Source organism: Sinocyclocheilus grahami, unplaced genomic scaffold, assembly GCF_001515645.1.
Source record: "Sinocyclocheilus grahami isolate Dianchi unplaced genomic scaffold, SAMN03320097.WGS_v1.1 scaffold24.1, whole genome shotgun sequence".
In the NCBI taxonomy this organism is placed as follows: domain Eukaryota; kingdom Metazoa; phylum Chordata; class Actinopteri; order Cypriniformes; family Cyprinidae; genus Sinocyclocheilus; species Sinocyclocheilus grahami.
Window position 1 is genome coordinate 587,620 of NW_015505203.1, and position 26,346 is coordinate 613,965.

Here is a 26,346-nt window from a genome sequence, read left to right on the forward strand (position 1 = left end):
ATATATATATATATATATATATATATATATACATACATACACACACACACACACACACACACACACAGTATGTAAACATAAACTTTTATTTTGAATGCGGTGAATCACGACTAGTCATTCTGCAGCCCTATACTACAATAATACTGACATCACAAAAAAAAATAAACTAAATAAAAACACAAGGCAAACTGAAACTGATTTCCACTGCAGTACATATTAGTTTATTATTACAGGTAACCCCTAGGGGGTGCTATAGGGTCTGTGGGAAAAAAAATTACAGTCTAAATGGGCCTCTACAGCTTGCTTCTCACAATGAGATAATTATATTTGTGGTTCTGTGGCATCAAAACATTAAAAAAAATCCCTACTGTAATTGATGGTAGCTGATCTAGAACTAATAAACCAACCTTCACAATCGCATAATAAATTGCATAATACTCAGCTTTCTGCTTCCCAAATAAGGGCTGCCAAGTGAACATGCAAAATGACTGACAAGCTCCTCAAAGTCTTCCGACAGACTAAATAAAAGAATCTCATCATAGCCTGCTGTTTACAGAGCCACACTGTAAAATGTAGTTTATGGGGACATAAACAATGCCTTAGGATTAGAGATCAGGAGAATATATGGTGAAAAAAGACAACAGAAAAATAGGAAAAGAGATATACAGTATACATGGATCGATGGTATTCTACCCATACATGAATTGTTTTTTCTGAGAGGAAGTTACAAAAGCTGAATAAACTAGCAGCTGACCTCTAAAAACAGCAGAGACCAGCTGACTGAGCAGCTTCGGACAAGACAAAAAGCAGAAAGGATTGCTACAGTTCTTATTTTGGGGGGTGAAGGCCTTGTCTCATGGAGATGATGGAAAAAGGGGTCCAACAGCCATTATTGACAACCAGGGACGGGAGCCAGAACGAACGGCTAGATATGAGACTCACCGTGATGAATGTCGGCCCACAGACTTGCTGTAGGTGTCATGGGAGTAAAGAACCACATCTGTAACCTGTAGCACTGAGAGAGAACAGTCTTCGTCGTCCTATCAGCACTAAAAAACTATTGACTATGAGGCGAAACTGGACCTTCATGGGGCTGTCAGCAGAGAGACGAAGGAATCGAGGTATTTGGTGTCACGTCAAGGGATGCAACTATTAAAAGCTGGAATGAACACTACATAAAGGTTGAGAAGGTCACAGAACTTTAAGCTATTAACAAGGGTTGAGTAGCTCTTGGGTATTTGGCGGGGAAGGAGCAAAGTTTTTAACAAAGTTTCCACGGGACAGTTGGTTTCACAAGCATGGCTTTAGCAGCGATAGGTCACCCAAAATGGAAAAATCTGTAATAATTTACTCATTCTAATGGGGTTTCAAACCTGTATGACTTTGTCATCTTTTGAACACAAAAGATATTGTTGGTAACCAGTTTCGGTTCCCCTTGACTTCTGTTAACAAAGAAACTGGGAACCATTGTCATTCTTCAAAATATCTTCTTTTGTGTTCCACAGAAGAAAGTCACAGAGGTTTGTAATGGCAAGAGGGTGAGAAAATGATTTTTGGGTGGACTGTCCCTTTAAATGGTAAATCTATTCTGACCATACATAAACCTTTGTGAGATGTGTATTAAACACACTCCTACTTTACAGCAACAAAGGCTAAGCAAGAAGAGATGACCGAGGTCAAATCAGAAGCAGGATCCTTTGAAGAGAACAGGAGAGGGGGAGAGGATAAAACAGAAGAGATGATGGAGGACTGAATATGAGGGATGTGAAGATAGGGACAGAGTAGAGAGAGATGGAGAATTTGGGAGAAGAGGGCTACTCACTCGGCTTCTACCTGAGCCACAGGACATTTGTACTGTGCGGTGCTGAACAAACAGATATCGGCATACTGTCGCACTGTGGGGAGAGAGCAGGGATATACAGCGGGGTTACCAGGGTCGGGAGGGAGCTGACACAAACCAAACACACAATTAAATCACAGGCAGGACAGCTGACATTCACACTAAACTACACATGAGCACATGAGAGGACCTTAAAGGGTTAGTTCACCCAAAAATAAAAAATTCTGTCATTAATTACTCACCCTTGTGTGGTTCCAAACCCGTAAGACCTTCGTTCATCTTCAGAAAACAATTTAAGATATTTTTGATGAAATCTGAGGGCTCTCTGACCCTCCCATAGACAGCAAGGTAACTACCACGTTCAAGGTCCAAAAAAGTACCAAGATTATCGACAAAGTAGTCCGTGTGACATCAGTGGTTCAACTGTAAAGTTACGAAGCTACGAGAATACTTTTTTGTGCAAAGAAAACAAAAATAACGACTTTATTCCACATTTTCATCTCTACTTCACGACAGTATCATGACGTGAGCATGTGGCGGCGCTGACCCAGATCCGGCGTAATGATGTCATCACACCGGATCTGGGTCAGCGCCGGCGTCGCCACATGCTCGCGTCATGATACTGTCGTGAACGTAGTAGAGACGAAAATGTGGAATAAAGTCGTTATAAGAGGGTCAGAGAGCCCTCATATTTCATCAAAAATATCTTAAATTGTGCTCCGAAGATGAACGAAGGTCTTGCGGGTTTCGAACAAAACGAGGGTGAGTAATTCATGACAGAATTTTTTCATTTTTGGGGGAACTAACCCTTTAAGGGCAAACTTGAAACAAGAAGATCTAAACAACACAAGAATAGATAAAAACAATCACAATCACAAACTTGTGTACAGTTTAGTAAGCACTGCTCCCGTCACATCGAAATTAAATACACTACAGCTCAAAAGTTTGGGGTCACTTAAAAATGAATACTTTGCTGATTAAAATGTGCATTAAATTGACCAAAAGTGACAGTAAAGACGTACAATTTTACAAAATATTTTTAGTTTAAATAAATGCTGTTCTTTTGAACTTTATAATCCAGACAAAGTTTCCATCACAATTTCCACAAAAATATTAAGCAGCACAACTGTTTTCAACATTGATAATAATTACATGTTTCTTGAGAACCAAATCAGCATATCAGAATGATTTCTAAAAAATCCAGCACCATCACAGGAATATATTGCATTCTAAAACATTAAAATAGAAAGCCGTTATTTTAAATTATAATAATATTGAATAATATTACTGTATTTATCATCAAATGAAAGCATGAGAGTCTTAATAAAAATCTTACTGACCTCAAACGTTTGAACAGAAGTTTACCTGATTTATTTTGTAAATTTTCAGTGAAAATAATTAGTAGATATTAAATATCCAGTTCACTCAGAAACGGCACATTACAGAAGTAAATTAGGTTGTGAGCAACATTTCACCTTGACTTTTGAGACACAAACTACATCCACAGCACAGCAAAAGCAGTATTTCAGTGCAAACAAACCTGTGAGCTACCAAGATATACAATTCGTTCACAGATGAATTATGAAAAAGTGAAGTAAACAACATTTATCTGCAGTAAACATCTGTGAGTGCACGAGATAAAGATGCAGGACAAAAGCAACAGGAAAGGAAAAGGGGAAGAGGAAAGGGTTTAAGCTAGCTGTTAGCAATTCTAAATGCAACTCTAAAACATAACAAGAACATAAAGCACTCAGTGAAAAACATTCAGTGTAGGTTGTAAAGCATTGCATCATTTACTGTAAATACATGTTTGAAAAAAAAAAAAATGAAATGTTCATCTCACCAGAGATTTTAACCCGTTTAACTGTTTTGGTGGAGTTGTTGGTGACATGGACGTTGACACTGATAGGTTCACCATGGTAGTACAGCTGAAAAGAAGGAAATCCAATACTTGATGTTTTTCAATTTGCTTACATTGCACATTTGATCTTTTACTTTGTAATACTTATTCTGCACTATGTATTATGCACTAAAGTAAACTACATTGAAACATGAAACTGAAAGAAAGCAATTTCAGTAGCAGCCGAGTAAAAAGACATCAAACCTTGACACTTCAATTAAATTATAAGCAGAGGGCAATAGTTTGCCTGTGGCTAGATGTATGTTCACACCTCTTTATCTAGCGAGGCCTCGAGGTGAAGGGAGCGGTCAGACATAAGGAAGCTGCGTGTGGTCTCCACCATTGGCTGTGGACCAGGCTTCTCTGGAGCGTACTGCACCTTACGAATGACCAACCGCACCGAGTTCCTGTTAAGCAGAGGACAGTTAGACACAACTTCTGTTGTACTGACATCACAAAGAAACTCAATATCTCTCCATCGGAGTATAGTTTGGAAAATTATTTTATAATTGTGAAAAATTATTACAATTTAACTGTTTTCTATTTTAAAATGTAATTTAATCCTGTGATGGCAAATCGTCAGTGTCACATGACAGAAATCATTATAATACACTGATTTTTCAGTGTACTATAATGATATATTATTTCTTATCAATGCTGAAAACAGTTTTGCTGCTTAAAATTTATGTGGAAACCGAGATGCTTTTTTTCAGGATGCTTTTTTTTTTCTTTTTACATTTATTTGAAATGGAAATCTTTTAAAACAATGTCTTTACTGCCACTAAAAAAAAAACGTTACTGAAACTTTTTAATAATTTAATGCATCCTTGCTGAAAAAAAAGTAGTAATTTCTTAAAAATAAAAATAAAAATCTTCCGGACTCTAAACTTTTTGAACGGTAGTCTATACAACCTGAACATTATTTGGGAAAGGGACTCAAACATCAATGCACCGGTTAATATTTCCGATATATTGTACCTGATAAGTAAACAGGCCGCTCAATGAGAATAAACAATGAAAAAGAAAAGAAACTCACAAGGAGCGACATTTTACCGTTTGTGAGTCTTCTCATCCACAGTTTTAGCACAGAATGCCCTGACCTCAAAGTCAACACCACATGCCTATAAGTCAAAATGCAGGGATAAATGACCACTGAGAGAAAAGAAAAGATATTTTAAACAATGTGTACGCGCATGTAGCTTAGGGATATGTTGGTCAATTAAAAAGTCGACTTGTTTAAGTTGATCTTGAGAAGATGCAGCTTTGGACATGCCTAGCGTCATTACCTTTCCTGTGTCCTCTGGGCCGGGCTGTAGAGTCACTGAGCAGGGAAGGTTCTGAGGAATCTGTCCAACAAATAAAATTACTTTAGCAAAATAACTTGGTCACAGAATATAAAAATCTAACAGTGTCACATAGGAAAGCTTTTAGCAAATTTGATTGGGTCTGTAAAGTTGTAATTTTTACTCTGGTTGAAAACGCATATGTACAGCTTAGTGCTGGGCGGTATGACCAAAAATTTATATCACAGTATTTTTCAAAATTATACCGGTTTCAGGGTACATGACGGTATTTTTTTTTCATGCATGACCGGGTGTTAACCATATTTTCTACTGATTGAGAGAGGAAATACTGCAGTATGTTGACTTAGAATGCCCTATTTTACTGTCATGATGAGTGAATATTGTCAAAAAATACCACACTAAATAGTGACTAAACACGACCCCTTTTAATACGTTAACCAGGAGTCACTCTCATTTATAATCGCGGCATCGTCTGATAAAATCAACATGCATCTAAAGAGCGGCTATGCGGTTGTTTTAGCTATATTACTTTTTTGTCTCATGCAGCGCACTGCCTGCATCTGAGTAACAAACTAAAAAAAACAACAAACAAAAAAGTGCGTGTGATATTAACAGACGAACTACGCTCATATTTATAATTCCAAACAATCAGTAAGTGACAGGTGCTAGGAAACGCTGTTTTGTACTCATTTATTGACAAGTCGGCTGCGGTGCGGCCAACTGAATGTGCTGCTTCTCTGCCGCTCACTGCACAGAACAGACGCCGAGAGAGGTGACACTTCTCTGGGAAAGTCAGACCTCGCGTTTGCGGGACAGCACTGGCGAAATATTCCAACTGAACCATAGCTAAGGTTTATCCAAAAAAGTCGCTAGGTTTGTCAGTATGAATATTCTATGGAAAAAATCTGCTAAAAGGGTCTGAAAGTTGCTAAATCTAGTGCTAAAGCCTCGCTTGTGTGTGTGAGACGCGGGAGCTGATGGCAGGGGGCGGTGGATATTTGTGGCGGTCAATGTGGATATTGTGGATGAGTTCTTCTGCGTCATCACGTTCTATTAGTTCTACAGCTTCAGTTTCTGAACTTTCACGCTTAGTAACACATACAGCTGTTCCCTCACCACAGTGTAACAGTGAAAAGGGACTCCTTCAAACAGTGTCGCGTTCCGAACGTTGTTTAAGTGACATACCTATTGCGGTATTTAAAAAAATTCATATCATAACAAAAATAAACACCGGTATTCGGTATGACCCGGTATACCGCCCAGCACTAGTACAGCTGAACATTACATGCACTTAAATGTGTAAGTGAAAGGAAAAGAAAAAGTAAAGAGTCACCATGAAGTTGAAGGGGTACGCGTTCTGGCCCAGCTTCTTGAGCAGTCTCTCCTGTAGGCGACTGAGCGGTTTGCGCTCCTCGGGCAGAGGGGGAAATGCTTGGAAGCTGGAAATGAAGAGATCCTTTCGGAAAGACAGGCCCAGCACGTCCAGATCTTCACGGCCATAACGGAAGGCACACGTCAGGGTCACGAACACTGGTAAAAGGGCAGAGGAGAAGAGAGAAAGTGATAAATATATAATATACTGTTTTGGTTCAAATTATTTATTGTTTAAAAAAGAAACAAACATTACAGGCATCACAAAAAAAACCTGGAGATACAGTAAATCAATGTGTGTTACCTTTTCTGTCTTTAAGGTATTCCGGGTCAATCAAGAGCACGCCATCTAAAGTCACAAAACCACAAGTACACAAGAAGTACCAGTATAAATAATACTGGGGTTGTCAAATTGACACTTTTTTAAATAAATAATATTACTAAAAAAATGTTCCTTCACAAAACATTTTATTTATTTATATGCATTGTGAGTCCACAGTCTGCACCGTATTTGAACAATTTTTAACATTAACTAAAAAATATATGTTCAAAACAATATGATGTGAAGCAATGGCCAAAACACATCTATATGCACGTGTACATAAGTAAGCAGTTGTAGTTTAACACAAGACCACATTCTGTGCGAGCGGCCCTAAATAACCCAAATTTCAAAATGGATTTCTATGGACTGTAGGCCAGCGATAGGCTTGTGCTCAATGATCTGCCAATAAAACAAACAATGTATCGAGCTCCACAGCCAATTTTTGTAAAGTTGTTTATTTAATGATTTACTCATCTACCACAATGATGTCTTTGAAACAACTTAATTTGAAAGTGTACATTTATTCTTAGCATATATACTCACGCAAGTACATTATCTGTGATTTACATTAAAATCATACAATAATTAATTGAATTTATTTTAATCGATTGACATCTTTCTACAAAGACAGTAAAACTGAACTTTTGAGACATAGAACACATACAAAGTAAAAACAAACTATTTAGCACTACCATTTAAAAGTTTGAGGTAAGTATTGTTTTTAAATAAACTGACAGTAAAGACACTTATAATGTTACAGAAGGTTTCTATTTCACATAAATGCTGTTTTGAACTTTATATTTATCAAAAAATGCTAAAAATTTAAAATAGTAAGCAACATTTTCAACATTGCTAATAATAAGAAATGGTTCTTGAGCATGAAATCAGCATATTAGAATAATTTCTGAAAGATCATGTGACACTGAAGACTGAAGAAGTAGTGGCTGCTGAATACATAACATTTTAAAATATATTATTATAGAAAACAGGTATTTTAAATTGTAATAATATTTCACAGTATTACTGTTTTTTTAATTAAACAAATGCATACTTGGTGAGCATAACCAGACTTCTCCCCAAAAAAAAAAAAATCTTACCAACCTCAAACTTTTGAACAGTAGTGCGGGTTTAGAAAGGCACTCCAAAAGATTTTTTACATTTACATTTTGTCATTTAGCAGACGTTTTTATCCAAAGCAACTTACAAATGAGGACAACAAAAGAGCAAAAAATTAAATAAATATAGTGAGAAATAACGCATTATACGACCATGTCCAATTAAAAGGAGTTTTTTTTAGATCACAGAGGCCATTAACACATCATTATAACAATTATCTTGTACAAGATTACCATTATAATATGTAATACTCCTGACAGAGCTAATCTCCCCACACAAAAGTAATGAGGGAAACGTCTATATCTCCCCGACTGATGTCTCTCGTGACTGGCTGCCATGCAACATGGAGTGAGAGACGTTCCCTCGAAAGGGTGGATTATAAAGAGGAACCAAAAATCTCATAGTAACATCATGGTTTTTTTAATAACATATAATTGTTAAGCAGGTATAAGCACAAAGCATTATATTCATCAACATCAACTGCCTCCACAAAGACACAACTCTTCAGCAATAGCTAACTGATGTTACTAAGGCATGAAAGGAAGTCGTGTAATTCGACCAAAAACTCCCAAGACGTTTTGAGCGGGAACACCCATCTGACTTACCTACAGGGTCCACGTGATTTAGATGATCCACAAAGTCCCTCTTCCCCAAGTATACTGTGAGCTAGAAAGAGTAAAATCAGAGACAAGCACAAGTTTGAACTTGCTACGCAAAAGAGATAACGCAAAAAGCATGCAGGAACTCGCACGCAAACAACTTAAACAGCCTAAGGCATGCCACGCTGACCCCTAGAAGATCTACTCCCTTCCTGAAGACAACCCTTCTAGACGGCGTGATCTCGAAACACACATCCTCCACATGCAAAACGCTTTCCATGATAAAGAACGAGAGAGAGAGATGAGACGGGAGGGTTGAGATAAGGTAGGAAGGCAGCAGCTGGGTGGAAATAGCACAAATGCAAGCCGACGGAGAGATTATAGAGGAAATAATGGTGTGATAACCAACACTGTGCTGATAAAGAAACAGTCAAAGGAAGAACGAAAAGATGGAAGCCAACAAACAACCAAAGAAATCAAGAGAGAGTTTAAAGACACACTCAAGGCAATTAAAAGGAGCTTAAAGAAGCGAACAGGAAGAGAAACACCAAGAGAGACGGATAGAAAATGAGGGAGGAGAAGCAAGAGAGAGACAGGAAAGGGAAGGAAAAGGTCCACCGAGAGCTCTGAAGAGCCCACCTTCCACCTCATAACATACTCTGGGGAATCTTACCTTGCAGTTGGGGCTGGACTTCTTGAAGACTCTGTAATGAGGGGAAAGAGAGAACGTCATTAAAACAATGTCTTGAGCAGCATGAAAGACTAAAGGAAAGATTAACTGCACATTTCGATATTCCATGCTGGTATTTCAGAAAGACCAGGGCAATGCAATGCCAAATCCAGTAAATCAGAAAGGCTTGTATTCAAAATGAAGCTCAGTTTATACTATTCTGCAATGTGTAGAATTCAACAGAATAGGAAATATCATCTTTTTTTATCAATTTTATCCATTAAGGGTACAAATTCAAAACCTGGCAAAGTAAAAACAAAAACAGTGCTTTCAAATAACTTAAACTAAAAATGAACACTGAAAATAATAAAAAAAACTATCCAAAGATAAGAAACAATTAACTGATTTAGCTCATTTGAAATTGAAAATTAAAAATGTTTTATAATTATAGTTATAAGCCCTGGATGGCCCTGGTAAGTAAAAAAAATCACTTTCATAACCCACTAAGAAATATTCTGAGATCACCTGCCATTAGCAGGTGCGGTAAAAAGTTACATTATAACCCCACATCCGTCTTTAGGCCATTATAAGTCTTGAAAACATAGGAAATATGAAAACCAGTGACCACCTGTGGTTAACCAATGTAATTACTCAAATATTATCTGTGGTTCATGGGCAAACATACAAAATCTCATAAGCCTAATTTTTCCCTGGGAGTGAGAGACAGAAGATGAGAGGAGGGACAGAAAGGGCAGAGGCATGACAAAAGGAAGGAAAAAAAGAAATGGTGAAAAACTGACCAACCAAGGAGGCTGCAAACAGAAAGCAGCTGGACAAAAGGAAGGGAAAGAGACTGAGGCGGAGAGACGGACAAAGGAAGAACATAAAACAGTAAATGGGATAAACGCAGCTGCCCAGAAAAAGGGAGCGCAAAAGAGAACGAACAAGAGAGTTAGAGAGCTCACAAAAGAGACTGTAGGTGTCAGTGACTCATCTGAATGTGGGAAAATATGAAATACACAATGACAGAACATGAAAGAGTGGCTAAAACATAAAGGGAAAACGGAAAGAGTACGAAGAGAAGGCAAATAAAAGCAATATAGGGTTAAGTGAATAGTCTGTCATCATTTACTGATGTCGTTCCAAAACCTATTATCACTTTCTTTTGTGGAACACAAAAGGAAAAAATTAATAATGACTGGTTATTCTTTCCCATGCAATTACAAAGAATTAAATCTAAGGGGTTAAAACTACAAAATGGATTCAGAAGCACCATAACAGAATCAGAAACATATCAAATAAGTGGTCTTTAGATGAGGACCAGATCAAAGAGTTATATTCAAGCGTCATGGATCAATTGTATGTCATTTCGGAGTTTTTATTAAATTCGATTACATGGAAAAAGAGTGACTATGGTATTTGCATGCAAAAAAATACAATTTGAGCCATATTTAAAACCTCTCCAGAGAACAGGCATGAGATCAGGGGGAAAAAAGGAAAATTCAACATAGCCATTTATTTCTTTATTGATTTTTTTTTTTTAATAATCTTAATAATAATGAAATAAAAATATTTTCTTTATTTATTGTTACTACTACTACTATTATTATTCAATATAATATTTATTTTATTATTATTTAAATTATAAAAAAATTAACATCAATAAAGACGTGTTACTATCGCAATAGTACTATTGTACTGTAAAATAAAAAACATTTAATAATAAAATAATAATAAAAAATTGTTGACAACAGATTTATTAAACGATTGTCTTACTACAATATATTACGCCATAAGCTTGTGCTGTGCTGTTGAAACCACAGTATCCATGCACGTGATAAACGGACTTTAAAATGTATTCGAAAATGAAAATTGATTTTATTCAATTCACATGAGTCATGCTTCAGGTTGAAAAAGGGGAAAAAAATTAAATACGGAAATATCACAACCTTGAGAAAAATAAAGGAAGGACAGGGTTATAGTTATTGTTACTTTGTAAATAACGAAACTACGCAAAACGTGGAAAGTGACATTTTGTCTGTGTCAGTGCATCTCTTGTTTATTTAAATAAAGTAGAGGTTATCCGGGTGAAAGATTTTCTCCAGCTGTCACATTTTTAATGCAAAAATATTGCAAACTTAACTAACCCATTACTTTCCAAAAAAAAAAAAAAAAAGCTACACTTTAGTGTAATTATGTGTTTTTTTTAATTCTGAGAGAAAAAAAAGCTGAATAAATGGGTGAAAAGGAAGAGTGAAAGCTCGCTCTCAGCAGGAGCTGACGACACACACCAGTAAAGAGCAGCACCGTCAGCAGTGGCTGAACCTTCAGCACAGGAAGACGGAAACAAAACACACCCCACATACCAACTGACCTATCACAACAATACACCGGTTACTTTATGTGTTCACTTCACACCTGACAAGCTCAATGAGGAGTAAGTCTGAGTGAGATCTGATCATGGGGGTGTCTTCGATTAAGTATGGAGAGCATATGAGAGGAAACAGTCTCACCTTGCTCTGAGAGGAGTGGCGTCCCAGAGCTCCATCTGTTTCGAATGACGGAGAAATAACAGCATGTGCTGCCTTCTCCCTCTTTATTCCCTTCTCTTCTTTTTTAGAGTCACGCTCTCTCTCTGAATCACCATCCCTCACTTCATTATGTCATCTATGCATCCCACTCCAAACCTCTTTGGCTGTTCTTTTCTCCAAGGGGTCGTCAGAGTTTGACTGCCTAGCGTGGTCCCGCGGGCCGCTGACAGGAGATGCTGTAACTATGGCATTATGGGCACAAAAGCATTTTTCTCCACTGACGGCCATTTAAAGGTAGACGTGTCCTAAATACTGTACATACAATTTTTACTAGCAACATGTATTAAAAATATAGCCTATCATGGTGCCCAAATTGTTCAGCATGGCCATTAAAAGCTGACTGGCCCAAAAATAAACCGTTTATGGCTCAGGTGATTAAAATACCAAGAGATGAATGAAACTGTACCCAGAAATGAATGCCTATGTGAAAATATAGCAAAATAAAAAGTAGTGTAAAAAAAAGTAAAAACAAACAAGTACACTGTATCTGGACATAAGCAAACAGTGCAAGAGAGAAATAAAGTAAGAACGACAGATCGATAGATAGAACAAACAATAGAACGATCGGTAGAATGATCAGCAGATAGATGGATAGAACGAAATAGGGCTGCACGATTATGACAAAAATCATAATTGTCAATTATTCCCTTGAAATTGTAATTGCGATTATTAATTACGATTATCACAACTTACATTGAATGATGTTTATACCATTGTTTGATGCAACTGCATGCCGTATTTTTATATGAAAATAAACAAGCTGAAAACACTTTTAGTGCTATTCTATTAAGCCTCAAATGTCAACTATACATTGGATTGGTTTCTTCTTTAAATTATAAAAAAGTAAAAATATGAATGGTATTATAATGTTATACTAAAACCCTTAAGATAACATGCAGACAGAAAAAAAAAACATATCTTAAGCATGCAGAATAACATAAGTGGACTTTGAACGATTAATTGCTGCTTTGAACGATTACGTAATTGTGGCATCCGTAATTGTAATCTCGATTAGAAATTCTATTAATTGTGCAGCCCTAGAACGAAAGATAGATGGATAGAACGAACGATAGAAAGAGATAGAACGAATGATAGAACGATAGGGCAAAAAATATTTTTATTAAAAAAAAAAAAAACTCAAAGTAAAAACTTACATTGCAATGCATACTTTGGTGAGATGACATATATAGGAAGCTGACATATAGCTTTTTCTAGGTTGACTTCCCTGTTTTTTCTTACTAACTGCTAACTGAAACACCTCTCTTCTCCTCACAAATAGAGTTCAGAGAGCTGCTTTCAACTGACAGCAATGGCATCAAATCACTCGCACACACTAGCACTCTTGAACTGGAAGTGGCATGTGGTCATTACCTCTCACCAGTATAAAACCACACACACACACACAAAGTGTGTCAGTAAACACACACACACACACAAAATGTTCAACCCACTCATTCACAAGTGCCACAAATGCCAGTGAAGAGGAATATTATGAGAAAGACTTGCAGAGCTCCTGCCATGGCCTGACACTGATAGGCTGTGTGTGTGTGTGAGTGTGAGAGAGAGAGAGAGAGAGAGCGAGAGAGAGAGAGAGAGAGAGATGGATGGAGACTGTTGACCCCATCCTCTTCAGTCATAAACGCCAGCTCAAATCAGACTCAAAGGACATCAAACAATGGGCCTGTATAGGTGCCAAACACGCACACAAACTTGTGAAGTTCTATGACAAGTACAAAGAAATGTCTGCTGCTGGGATGCCACATTTATCAAAATGACACAAAGACACAAATACACCCACGAATGCTCACATGGGTACATTTTCATTCAGCTCACTGACAGTGCCACAGAAGCGCGAGTCTATTAGCCTGTATGCCAGTAACACATAATGAGCTTCTCAACTACAGAGAGTGCATCTGTATTTCATAACAGATTAAAACAATAGGGCTCCCAAGTTGCATTTCTGGTTATAATATACAGTGGGTACGGAAAGTATTCAGACCCCCTTAAAATTTTCACTCTTTATTCAGACCCCCTTAAATTTTTGACTCTTTGTTATATTGCAGCCATTTGCTAAAATCATTTAAGTTTATTTTTTTTCCTCATTAATGTACACACAGCACCCCATATTGACAGAAAAACACAGAATTGTTGACATTTTTGCAGATTTATTAAAAAAGAAAAACTGAAATATCGTGGTCCTAAGTATTCAGACCCTTTGCTGTGACACTCATATATTTAACTCAGTTGCTGTCCATTTCTTCTGATCATCCTTGAGATGGTTCTACACCTTCATTTGAGTCCAGCTGTGTTTGATTATACTGATTGGACTTGATTAGGAAAGCTACACACCCGTCTATATAAGACCTTACAGCTCACAGTGCATGTCAGAGCAAATGAGAATCATGAGGTCAAAGGAACTGCCTGAAGAGCTCAGAGACAGAATTGTGGCAAGGCACAGATCTGGCCAAGGTTACAAAAAAATTTCTGCTGCACTTAAGGTTCCTAAGAGCACAGTGGCCTCCATAATCCTTAAATGGAAGACGTTTGGGACGACCAGAACCCTTCCTAGAGCTGGCCGTCCGGCCAAACTGAGCTATCGGGGGAGAAGAGCCTTGGTGAGAGAGGTAAAGAAGAACCCAAAGATCACTGTGGCTGAGCTCCAGAGATGCAGTCGGGAGATGGGAGAAAGTTGTAGAAAGTCAACCTTCACTGCAGCCCTTCACCAGTCTCAAGTATTCCTTTAGAGAGAAATCACAATTAAAATGAACAATGAAAAGATGAAAAAGTCAAGTTGTTTTCAGGGCAACAGCGAGGGGAATCAGTTGAGCTCATTTTGTGCTCTGCGGTTAATGAAAGGCATCTCTGTGAGAACTACAGTGTTGAGTTTTGATCCATTTGTGAGTTTTAATATTCAACATAATCATAAAGTTTTGATGAATACTGAAAATGCTACAAATTTTTCAAATCAATTATTAATGTTTTTATGTAATTTAATTTGCTATTAAGAAAATAATACTTGACAAAGAGTAAGGCGAACACAGCTTGCCAAATATTATGGTTTGTACAACCCAAATGGGTTTTAAATGAACTGATTCAACATTACGTCCATGTTTCGAATGCTAGAGTATCTCTGTAGAACAACAAATATTTTTTATACCTAAATTTAAGTTCAATTGTATTTACAGACTGAATATGCAAAATTTCTAATATATTCTTAAAATCACTTCTCAGTTTAGTTATTTTTGCTTTTAATAAGGTCTTTATGATACAATGAAAAGATGAAAAAGTCAAGTTGTTTTCAGGGCAACAGCGAGGGGAATCAGTTGAGCTCATTTTGTGCTCTGCGGTTAATGAAAGGCATCTCTGTGAGAACTACAGTGTTGAGTTTTGATCCATTTGTGAGTTTTAATATTCAACATAATCATAAAGTTTTTATGAATACTGAAAATGCTACAAATTTTTCAAATCAATTATTAATGTTTTTATGTAATTTAATTTGCTATTAAGAAAATAATACTTGACAAAGAGTAAGGCGAACACAACTTGCCAAATATTATGGTTTGTACAACCCAAATGGGTTTTAAATGAACTGATTCAACATTACGTCCATGTTTCGAATGCTAGAGTATCTCTGTAGAACAACAAATATTTTTTATACCTAAATTTAAGTTTAATTGTATTTACAGACTGAATATGCAAAATTTCTAATATATTCTTAAAATCACTTCTCAGTTTAGTTATTTTTGCTTTTAATAAGGTCTTTATGACATCAAAAATGTTGATACCGTAACATTTTCATAATTCTTGTCACCAGTGTCAATATCACAAAAAAAACTATTACAAGTCTAAAAAAGCCTCAAGACGACGAGCAGTGAGAGATCTGTCTTTTGGTTGCTTGATTAACATGAATGACAGACAGCAGGAATTTTAGACTGCTGTCACTTTAAGAGCTGCCCATATCAAATATAGGCTACTGTTACACATTTGTTTTCTTACTCAGCTGTTTGATTTTACTTAAGTTCTAAATTACTGTTTTTATGAGGATACTTGCAAAGACGGGTATTCTGACACACAAGTATGTGTATTTAACTGTTCTAGGCCAATAAAGCAACAAAAATACTCGCACACTCTATAAGCAGTGAATTCATGTGCACAGCCTGCACACACAGAAACAGTCTCACAGACAGCGTGTGCATATAGCATTCTTCTTTGCATTTAAACGGCTTAAAAATCACTTGTTTTTAAAGCGTAATGCTTAAAAATGTATGCAAACAATAAATTTTCATGACCACAGTGCACAGCAACGTGACATGAGTGGACAACTGTAATAAAGACGATAGTCCAAAATCTCTTACCGGTTGACAAATTTCTACCAGTTAATCGTGTCTACCTGTATATTGCCCACTCATACTCTCTACTCATTATATTCTTACCCGGCCCTTTCAATTTCCATATTGTTTTTGTTCAATCTTCAGCTCCTTTATTCTTTAGCTCCTCTCCTTTTTTCACATTTCTTGCTAATCATGTGACTAATTTAACTGTTTTTTCTATATCAGCCTCATCAAGTGTGTGATGAGTTTCCTTTACTCTCTCTTAGATGATAAAGTTTAAAGCAGCATTACAGTCGCAGCCTGACCAGTGCTCTCTAATGAATAGATCTTATTAATACTGCATAACCTATAAACAGGTCTGGGGCAGCTGCCAAACCCACATGCATCACATGCAGTCACACCTCTGTCTGTGTGCCTTGCATATGCATGCACCTGCTAAAAACCACAGGCTTTATATAGAAGAGCAGAAACGCTCACAAACCACATCAGAAGCAGACACACACACACCCATGCAATCGCACTAATATGCTCTTCATCACAGGGAAACGAGGCCTGCAGCACAAAGGGTTAAATAAAAGGAGTGCATATGAACGCCACTATCTGGCTTTTTAGCCACTTTATCCCAGTTAAGCTGCACACTTACCTAAATATGCTGTAGTCGGTTACCATAGCAGCCCGATGAGCTTTCTTGTGTTGCCATGACAACAGAATGAGGCATAAAGTTCAAGAAGCCACACACAAAGTACAGAGCATGCATTTGATGAATAAAGAAAAAAAAAGATGGTGACCGCAAATTAGAGAGAAAGAACATCAGGCAGTGTGAATCTGGAGTGAAAAGTAGCTCATTATGTGCTTGCACACATGCACAAAAAAAAGAGTTAAAAAAAAATTATAAATAAAGAATATATAAAAAAGATAATCCTCACACACACACACATATATTCTTTTGAACTTTCCATTCATCAAAATATCAGAAGCCTACAAAATATCCACAAAAATATTAAAAGATACAACTCTTTTCAACAAGATCAATAATAAAGTAGAAAGGTTTCTGACCCACCAAATCAGCATATTAGAATTATTTCTGAAGGACCATGTTGAAAATTATGCTTTTTAAATGGAAGACGTTTGGGATGATCAGAACCCTTCCTAGAGCTGGCCGTCCGGCCAAACTGAGCTATCGGGGGGGAAGAGCCTTGGTGAGAGAGGTAAAGAAGAACCCAAAGATCACTGTGGCTGAGCTCCAGAGATGCAGTTGGGAGATGGGAGAAAGTTGTAGAAAGTCAACCATCACTGCAGCCCTCCACCAGTCGGGGCTTTATGGCAGAGTGGCCCGACGGAAGCCTCTCCTCAGTGCAAGACACATGAAAGCCTGCATGGAGTTTGCTAAAAAACACCTGAATAAGATTCTCTGGTCTGATGAGACCCAGATAGAACTTTTTGGCCTTAATTCTAAGCGGTATGTGTGGAGAAAACCAGGCACTGCTCATCACCTGTCCAATACAGTCCCAACAGTGAAGCATGGTGGTGGCAGCATCATGCTGTGGGGGTGTTTTTCAGCTGCAGGGACAGGACGACTGGTTGCAATCGAGGGAAAGATGAATGTGGCCAAGTACAGGGATATCCTGGACGAAAACCTTCTCGAGTGCTCAGGACCTCAGACTGGGCCGAAGGTTTATCTTCCAACAAGACAATGACCCTAAGCACACAGCTAAAATAATGAAGGAGTGGCTTCACAACAACTCTGTGACTGTTCTTGAATGGCCCAGCCAGAGCCCTGACTTAAACCCAATTGAGCATCTCTGGAGAGACCTAAAAATGGCTGTCCACCAACGTTTACTATCCAACCTGACAGAACTGGAGAGGCTCTGCAAGGAGGAATGGCAGAGGATCGCCAAATCCAGGTGTGAAAAACTTGTTGGGTCTTTCCCAAAAAGACTCATGGCTGTATTCGATCAAAAGGGTGCTTCTACTAAATACTGAGCAAAGGGTCTGAATACTTAGGACCATGTGATATTTCAGTTTTTCTTTTTTAATAAATCTGCAAAAATGTCAACAATTCTGTGTTTTTCTGTCAATATGGGGTGCTGTGTGTACATTAATGAGGAAAAAAAATTAACAAATGATTTTAGCAAATGGCTGCAATATAACAAAGAGTGAAAAATTTAAGGGGGTCTGAATACTTTCCGTACCCACCGTATGTGTTTGCGAGTCGTTTGACATCTGTTGACAGTCTACACTTTGGCTGATGAACCGCACGCCGTTCAAAAGTTTGGGGTCAGGAGATTAATACTTTTATTCAGCAAGGATGCATTAAATTGATCAAAAGAGACAGTACACATAGGCTATTTATAATGTTTCAAAAGACTATTTCAAATAAATGCTGTTCTTCTGAACTTCGAAATTCAACAAAGTTGTTTCCACAAAGGAGCCATTTTCATCATTAATGATAATAATAAAAAACGTTTCTTGAGCACCTAAACAAAATATTAGAATGATTTCTGAAGCATGTGAGACTGAAGTAATGGCTGCTGCAAAGGAATAAAATACTTATTAAAATAGAATATTAATGTCTTTACTATATTTTTGATCAAATAAATGCAGAATTGGTGAGAATACAGTAACAGAGACTTAAAAAAAGTTATCATATTACTAAACTCAAACAGTAGTACATATATTACTTGGCAGAAAAATAGCTTGTTCTGATGAATTAAAGGTAACAACTGAAAATTGGCATAAAAGAAATAAGCCTCTCAAATTAATGAATAAAAGAATAAAATGTGATTTAGGCTAATTCTACAGTTTGCTCTTCAATCAAGTATTCCTTTAGAGAGAAATCACAATTAAAATGAACAATGAAAAGATGAAAAAGTCAAGTTGTTTTCAGGGCAACAGCGAGGGGAATCAGTTGAGCTCATTTTGTGCTCTGCGGTTAATGAAAGGCATCTCTGTGAGAACTACAGTGTTGAGTTTTGATCCATTTGTGAGTTTTAATATTCAACATAATCATAAAGTTTTGATGAATACTGAAAATGCTACAAATTTTTCAAATCAATTATTAATGTTTTTATGTAATTTAATTTGCTATTAAGAAAATAATACTTGACAAAGAGTAAGGCGAACACAGCTTGCCAAATATTATGGTTTGTACAACCCAAATGGGTTTTAAATGAACTGATTCAACATTACGTCCATGTTTCGAATGCTAGAGTATCTCTGTAGAACAACAAATATTTTTTATACCTAAATTTAAGTTTAATTGTATTTACAGACTGAATATGCAAAATTTCTAATATATTCTTAAAATCACTTCTCAGTTTAGTTATTTTTGCTTTTAATAAGGTCTTTATGACATCAAAAATGTTGATACCGTAACATTTTCATAATTCTTGTCACCAGTGTCAATATCACAAAAAAAACTATTACAAGTCTAAAAAAGCCTCAAGACGACGAGCAGTGAGAGATCTGTCTTTTGGTTGCTTGATTAACATGAATGACAGACAGCAGGAATTTTAGACTGCTGTCACTTTAAGAGCTGCCCATATCAAATATAGGCTACTGTTACACATTTGTTTTCTTACTCAGCTGTTTGATTTTACTTAAGTTCTAAATTACTGTTTTTATGAGGATACTTGCAAAGACGGGTATTCTGACACACAAGTATGTGTATTTAACTGTTCTAGGCCAATAAAGCAACAAAAATACTCGCACACTCTATAAGCAGTGAATTCATGTGCACAGCCTGCACACACAGAAACAGTCTCACAGACAGCGTGTGCATATAGCATTCTTCTTTGCATTTAAACGGCTTAAAAATCACTTGTTTTTAAAGCGTAATGCTTAAAAATGTATGCAAACAATAAATTTTCATGACCACAGTGCACAGCAACGTGACATGAGTGGACAACTGTAATAAAGACGATAGTCCAAAATCTCTTACCGGTTGACAAATTTCTACCAGTTAATCGTGTCTACCTGTATATTGCCCACTCATACTCTCTACTCATTATATTCTTACCCGGCCCTTTCAATTTCCATATTGTTTTTGTTCAATCTTCAGCTCCTTTATTCTTTAGCTCCTCTCCTTTTTTCACATTTCTTGCTAATCATGTGACTAATTTAACTGTTTTTTCTATATCAGCCTCATCAAGTGTGTGATGAGTTTCCTTTACTCTCTCTTAGATGATAAAGTTTAAAGCAGCATTACAGTCGCAGCCTGACCAGTGCTCTCTAATGAATAGATCTTATTAATACTGCATAACCTATAAACAGGTCTGGGGCAGCTGCCAAACCCACATGCATCACATGCAGTCACACCTCTGTCTGTGTGCCTTGCATATGCATGCACCTGCTAAAAACCACAGGCTTTATATAGAAGAGCAGAAACGCTCACAAACCACATCAGAAGCAGACACACACACACCCATGCAATCGCACTAATATGCTCTTCATCACAGGGAAACGAGGCCTGCAGCACAAAGGGTTAAATAAAAGGAGTGCATATGAACGCCACTATCTGGCTTTTTAGCCACTTTATCCCAGTTAAGCTGCACACTTACCTAAATATGCTGTAGTCGGTTACCATAGCAGCCCGATGAGCTTTCTTGTGTTGCCATGACAACAGAATGAGGCATAAAGTTCAAGAAGCCACACACAAAGTACAGAGCATGCATTTGATGAATAAAGAAAAAAAAAGATGGTGACCGCAAATTAGAGAGAAAGAACATCAGGCAGTGTGAATCTGGAGTGAAAAGTAGCTCATTATGTGCTTGCACACATGCACAAAAAAAAGAGTTAAAAAAAAATTATAAATAAAGAATATATAAAAAAGATAATCCTCACACACACACACATATATTCTTTTGAACTTTCCATTCATCAAAATATCAGAAGCCTACAAAATATCCACAAAAATATTAAAAGATACAACTCTTTTCAACAAGATCAATAATAAAGTAGAAAGGTTTCTGACCCACCAAATCAGCATATTAGAATTATTTCTGAAGGACCATGTTGAAAATTATGCTTTGCCATCACAGGAATAATGTTTTTTTAAATAAAAAAAATATATATATATTTTTCACATTTTAAAACATGAAAAAAGAAAAAAACTTTAATCCCAATTATATTTTTGGCCATATTAATGTTTTACTGTCATTTTGATCACATAAATACAGCCTTGGTGATCATAAGAAACTTATTTCAAAAGACTGTCAAAAACCCACCAAAAAAAAAAAACTGACATGAAATCTGATAAAAATTTTGAAATTTATTTAAGAAAAATGTAATGTGGTTTTACAGTAGTAACAACTGCTTGTAGGCATTCTGGCAGCAAGTTCAGTTGCTGCAATACATTTCTGAAAGGAAACCATTTATCTCAACGCTTCATGGTTGCCATATGCCAAGTGTCAGACTGAATATTTACCTTCAAGCAGATATATGGTGTTAAAACACACACGGATCACATCGCAAACAAGTATAAACTTTATTTTTCTGAAATCCTGAAGGATGATTCTGCTGATCGTATCCTAGTTACCGGCAGCCATTTACAAATACAGCAAGGAAACATACACAAATATACACAAGACTACGTATCTCTGTTCGGCAGGAATGCAAATATTAGTAATTGTACACAAATATACTTACTCTCAACACAGAGGCAGTGAATAGTTCCTGTACCCTCATTCAAATGTAAAATGCAAAAGGCGTACCCTTGGAACTGACCTAATGCTACAATAAAGGGTGTTGTTTGAAGTTTCTTGATTATTTATATTTACAAAACCCTTTTTTGCTGAAAAAAAAAAAAACTTTCATAAAATCCATAATACACACCAAAAAAAAAATCCATAAATAAGTACAAACACACAAAGTGAAGATCTTAGCTTACTCTGTTTTGTTACTTTTTCATTTCTCTCCTCAAATCTCTCCAATTCACCCTAAGCCAATCAGAGGCCAAGACTGACGGCGATGGTATCACACTGATGACATCATTCCAAAAAAGGACCCCAGTCCCTACAGATCTGACAACGGAGCCTGTTACAGCACAAGGACACACACACACACACACACACACACACACACACACACACACACACACACACACAGAGGAGACAAACTCGACCAGGCACCTTCATTAGTGCCAAGGACTGTGAGCAGAGAGAGAGAGAGATGGGAAAATCAATCAGGGTCTCAATTTAATTTGGGAAGGGTAAAGAGGGGCTAAATAAAGGCACATTTATCAAGGCAGATAGAGGGAGAGAGACATGCTGAGAGGGAGGGTGATGGAGAGAGCACTGTAAATGCCAGACATTATTTTTAAAAGCTTAAAACACACACACACACACACACACACACAAACAAGTGGCCATGTATATGCTTGAAAGTGTGTCAATATAAAAAGCACGTATACAACTCTTCAATTATGTCACATTAAACCCTCTAATCTCTGTTGTTCACTTGTAAAAGTACACAAGCAGGTACAGAATTACACCAAGCACAATTACTTCATATTTATTAACCTGTAGCAATATGCTAACTGCATGGTGTGATTCAGTTTATTTATTTATTTAGTATTAGTTCCAAAGTATTTAACGTAACACTTTAGTAAAGGGACCAATTCCAATTCTTATTAGCATGCCTATTATTAACATATTGGCTGTTTATTAGTGCTTATAAAGCACATATTCTGAATGAGCATATTCTTCATCCCTAATTCTACCCAATACCTAAACTTAACAACTACCCTATTAATAAGCAGCAAATTAGGAGCTATTGAGGCAAAAGCCGTAGTTAATGGTTTGTTAATAGCAAGAATTGTCGTGTGACTGTATTTTAATATACAAATATTATATGAATTTTCTGCATGCATAGAATATTTGCCAAAATGTGCCGTACATAGTAGAGCACACTGTGTAAAACACAGTTTCCCATAACGTAATGTAATCAACATTAACTTTCATTTCCAATGTGATAAATGAATGGAATGTATTTAATAATCTCTTCATTTCATATAATCCTCGTTATTTGATCGTACGGCCAAGAGGTAAAACATTTTTTTATATATAGTTTTTTTTTGTGTGTGTGAAAAAACTACAAAATATTATTTTTATTTTATTTATAGTGAGGTCATGTGACAACAATGTTACATTCTACTGTTTGAATGTTTAATGCAGTCCGTTTAACACACTAAAACAAATTAGTAAAAAGACAGGAAATGCAGTTGGAAAATGGATTAGGAAAAGAAAAAGTATTAACAACATTATTTAAAAGAACCCTTTGAAATATATATGCATTTGTTTGTCAAATAGAAAAGTGATTTTCATTTTCAATTTTGAATGAACGGATAATTGATTCATATTTTTAAGCTGCAATTCAAGTCCTCTATAATAGTTTACATCTCAATATTAAGCTGGAATAGGAGAAAGTATTTCAACTAAAAAAAAAAATAATGACACTTCACCTTACATAACGGCGTCTGCTTTGGTGACTAATGCTGTAATTGTAAGCTGGGAAATAATGAAGTGTCCAGTGTAATCAGGATACCACAGGCTATAAACACTGCAGGGCTGCTTGCCGTTTACAAACAAGATTATGGATAAGTTTACAGCATTTTGTTATGCAAAGGCAAGATCTGAGATACGTGTGCGTTTCCCACATTTCTGGCTGTCAATTTTCTGCACGGCCAGAGACTAAACCCAAGACTTAATACCAAATCACCCGCTGAATTCTGCCTATTGTTTCAGCAGATTACAGCGTGCGTCATTGTCAAGGATTGTGCATTTTTCCAACGAGCAGCGACCGGCTAGACACGCACTCACCAATAAACACTAACACAAACATATGCGATTAACTCATATGAGGTACGTCAGGACATTTAGATCAGACTGGTATTTTAATATGGGTCACGACCACACAGTCTAATTCGACAGGAATGTCCGGGTCTCGAACACAACACTGTTTCAAAGTATGGAGTCATGAACACTGTATAAATTGTGCTCAGCATATTTATAAGGCATAATGGTTAAAAACTACACATTGAAAATGCAATGAGACAAAAGTAGGAAGTGCTAAATTGCACGATTGTGTTCTCTGTTCCTGTTTTTAGTCTATTTATGTGCTTTCATAATCCACTTTATGGCTAGGCTAAATCAGCTTACGGGTGTTTTTAAACACGCTTTCTGAACATTTCGTCTCCCGGGTGCTACTCAAAGTTATTATGGAAGCTCCATCAGGCCATACAAGCGCTAAAGTGAGAAAGCAGGGTGCCAGAGAAGCTGAAAGCACAGCACACTGGTAATTGCTGACTGAAGAAGATCTACTTCAGCGTTCGGGATCAGAAACGGCTCATGCGTCAACGACTGCGTGTGCGGTAGTGCTTGTGCTCGTGTATGACATGGAGCCAAAAAGCCAACATCCACAGAATTCCTCTATGTGGAGCATCTGGAGGTGAAGAAGAAAAAAAAAACAGAAGAATGGAATGAAGACACAGGGTGAGAAAGAAAAAGAGACGACAGTTTTAGTGCTTTCTGATGGAATCAACGATTGACTGAGTAACGATCGGCATTGATGCAAGTACAAGGCCAGTGATAGAGAATAGCCTAAGCTATTAATAAATAAATGATTGGTTACAGGCTGCCATTAAACTATAAATGGCTCATAATATAGTGCCTTTCAATCTCAGATAACTGCGGAACAGACTGCTATATGCAAACACATATAACTACATCTTTCCCAAGATGGCGCTGATGATGATGGCGGCCTCCGTGGCATGCTCTGCAGTTGTTTTTTTGTTAGTTTGTCCTGTCTTTAGTTATATCCCTGCAATCAGTTTCACCAGAGACGAATTGCTGGACATTCGGCACTACACATCACCCAATATATTACCGGTTTTTGACTATTCTGATGTTTTGCTGGACATAGTAGTTGGCGGAGCAGCTGCGCTGATCAAGCGCTTCAGGACGCGCAGATGGGGGAAGCGAGCCGGGCACCCTCGTGAAGCTCAGGCAGCGCGGATTTCAAACGCCGTTGCCTAGCATCCATCTGGCGAACCTCCGCTCTCTACCCAGCAAAACGGACGAACTCCTTCTGCTCTCCCGGACAAATAGGGATTTCTCACACTCTACTGCTCTGTTTCACGGAAACCTGGCTGAATGACGCCATACCGGACAGCACTTTAAATCTGTCGGGCTTTCAGCTGTTTAGAGCAGACCGCGACGCAGAATCAACGGGGAAATCGCGTGGCGGCGGGACATGCTTTTACATCAACTAAAGGTGGTGTACAGATGTAACCTTGTTAAAGAATATGTGCTGTTCAGATCTAGAAGCGCTTTTCATTAACTGTAAGCCTTTCTACTCGCTGCTGGAGTTTTGCTCGTTCATTCTCGTCAGTGTTTACATTCCTCCGCAAGCGCACGTGAGCTCAGCTTTATAGAAACTCGCTGATCAGATCACAGAAACAGAACAACAACACCCGGACTCGGTTTTAATCATTCTTGGGGACTTTAATAAAGCAAATCTCTCCCATGAATTGCCAAAATACAGACAAACACATCACATGTCCCACCAGAGACAGTAATAAATTGATCATTGTTACACCACAATAAAGAATGCATATCTCTGTTCCACGGGCAGCATTGGGGCTCTCTGATCACTGTTTAGTTCATCTTATACCGGCCTACAGGCAGAAACTGAAACCAGCTAAACCTGTATTAAGGACTGTAAAAAGATGGACTAATGAAGCAGAGCGGGATCTACAAGCCTGTTCCAACCTCACTGATTGGAGTGTTTTTGAAGCTGCTGCCACCGATCTGGATGAGCTCACAGAGACTGTAACATCATATATCAGTTTCTGTGAAGATATGTGCATTCCAACCAGGTCTCATCTAACTTACAACAACGACAAACCATGGTTCACTGCAAAACTCAGACAGCTCCGTCAGGCCAAAGAAGATGCTTACAGGAAGGGGGACAATGTATTGTATAAACAGGCCAAATACACACTGGAAAAGGAGATCAGAGTGGCAAAGAGGAATTATTCTGAAAAACTAAGGACTAGTTTTGAAAAGTTGAAAAGAGATCACCAACTACAAGACACCATCTCCCAGCACTGTGGAGAATCAACAACTGGCAGACGATATTAATGAGTTCTACTGCAGGTTTGAAAAAACACCCCACACCCGCCCTGAACACCTCTCCACACAACCATTCACACCTCCTGCAACCCCCCTCTCCCCCACACCTGCACCTCAAATCAGTGAAGACGAGGTGCACCAGGTCTTCCGGAAGCAGAAAAGGAAAAAAGCA

At 37.4% G+C, this 26,346-nt stretch overlaps 1 protein-coding gene across 1 annotated transcript in view; it reads right to left on the reverse strand.

Annotated features, from left to right (window-relative positions):
- LOC107561939 (arrestin red cell-like) overlaps positions 1-26,346 on the reverse strand; it is a 61,166-nt gene that overhangs the window by 5,732 nt on the left and 29,088 nt on the right. The window contains exons 2-10 of the mRNA XM_016246488.1: positions 9,126-9,156; positions 8,459-8,519; positions 6,720-6,764; positions 6,378-6,574; positions 5,027-5,086; positions 4,794-4,861; positions 4,012-4,147; positions 3,684-3,768; positions 1,823-1,895 (exon numbers count right to left, since the gene is read on the reverse strand). Of these exons, the coding sequence (XP_016101974.1) occupies positions 1,823-1,895; positions 3,684-3,768; positions 4,012-4,147; positions 4,794-4,861; positions 5,027-5,086; positions 6,378-6,574; positions 6,720-6,764; positions 8,459-8,519; positions 9,126-9,156 (756 nt within the window). The remainder of the gene's footprint in view (positions 1-1,822; positions 1,896-3,683; positions 3,769-4,011; positions 4,148-4,793; positions 4,862-5,026; positions 5,087-6,377; positions 6,575-6,719; positions 6,765-8,458; positions 8,520-9,125; positions 9,157-26,346) is intronic.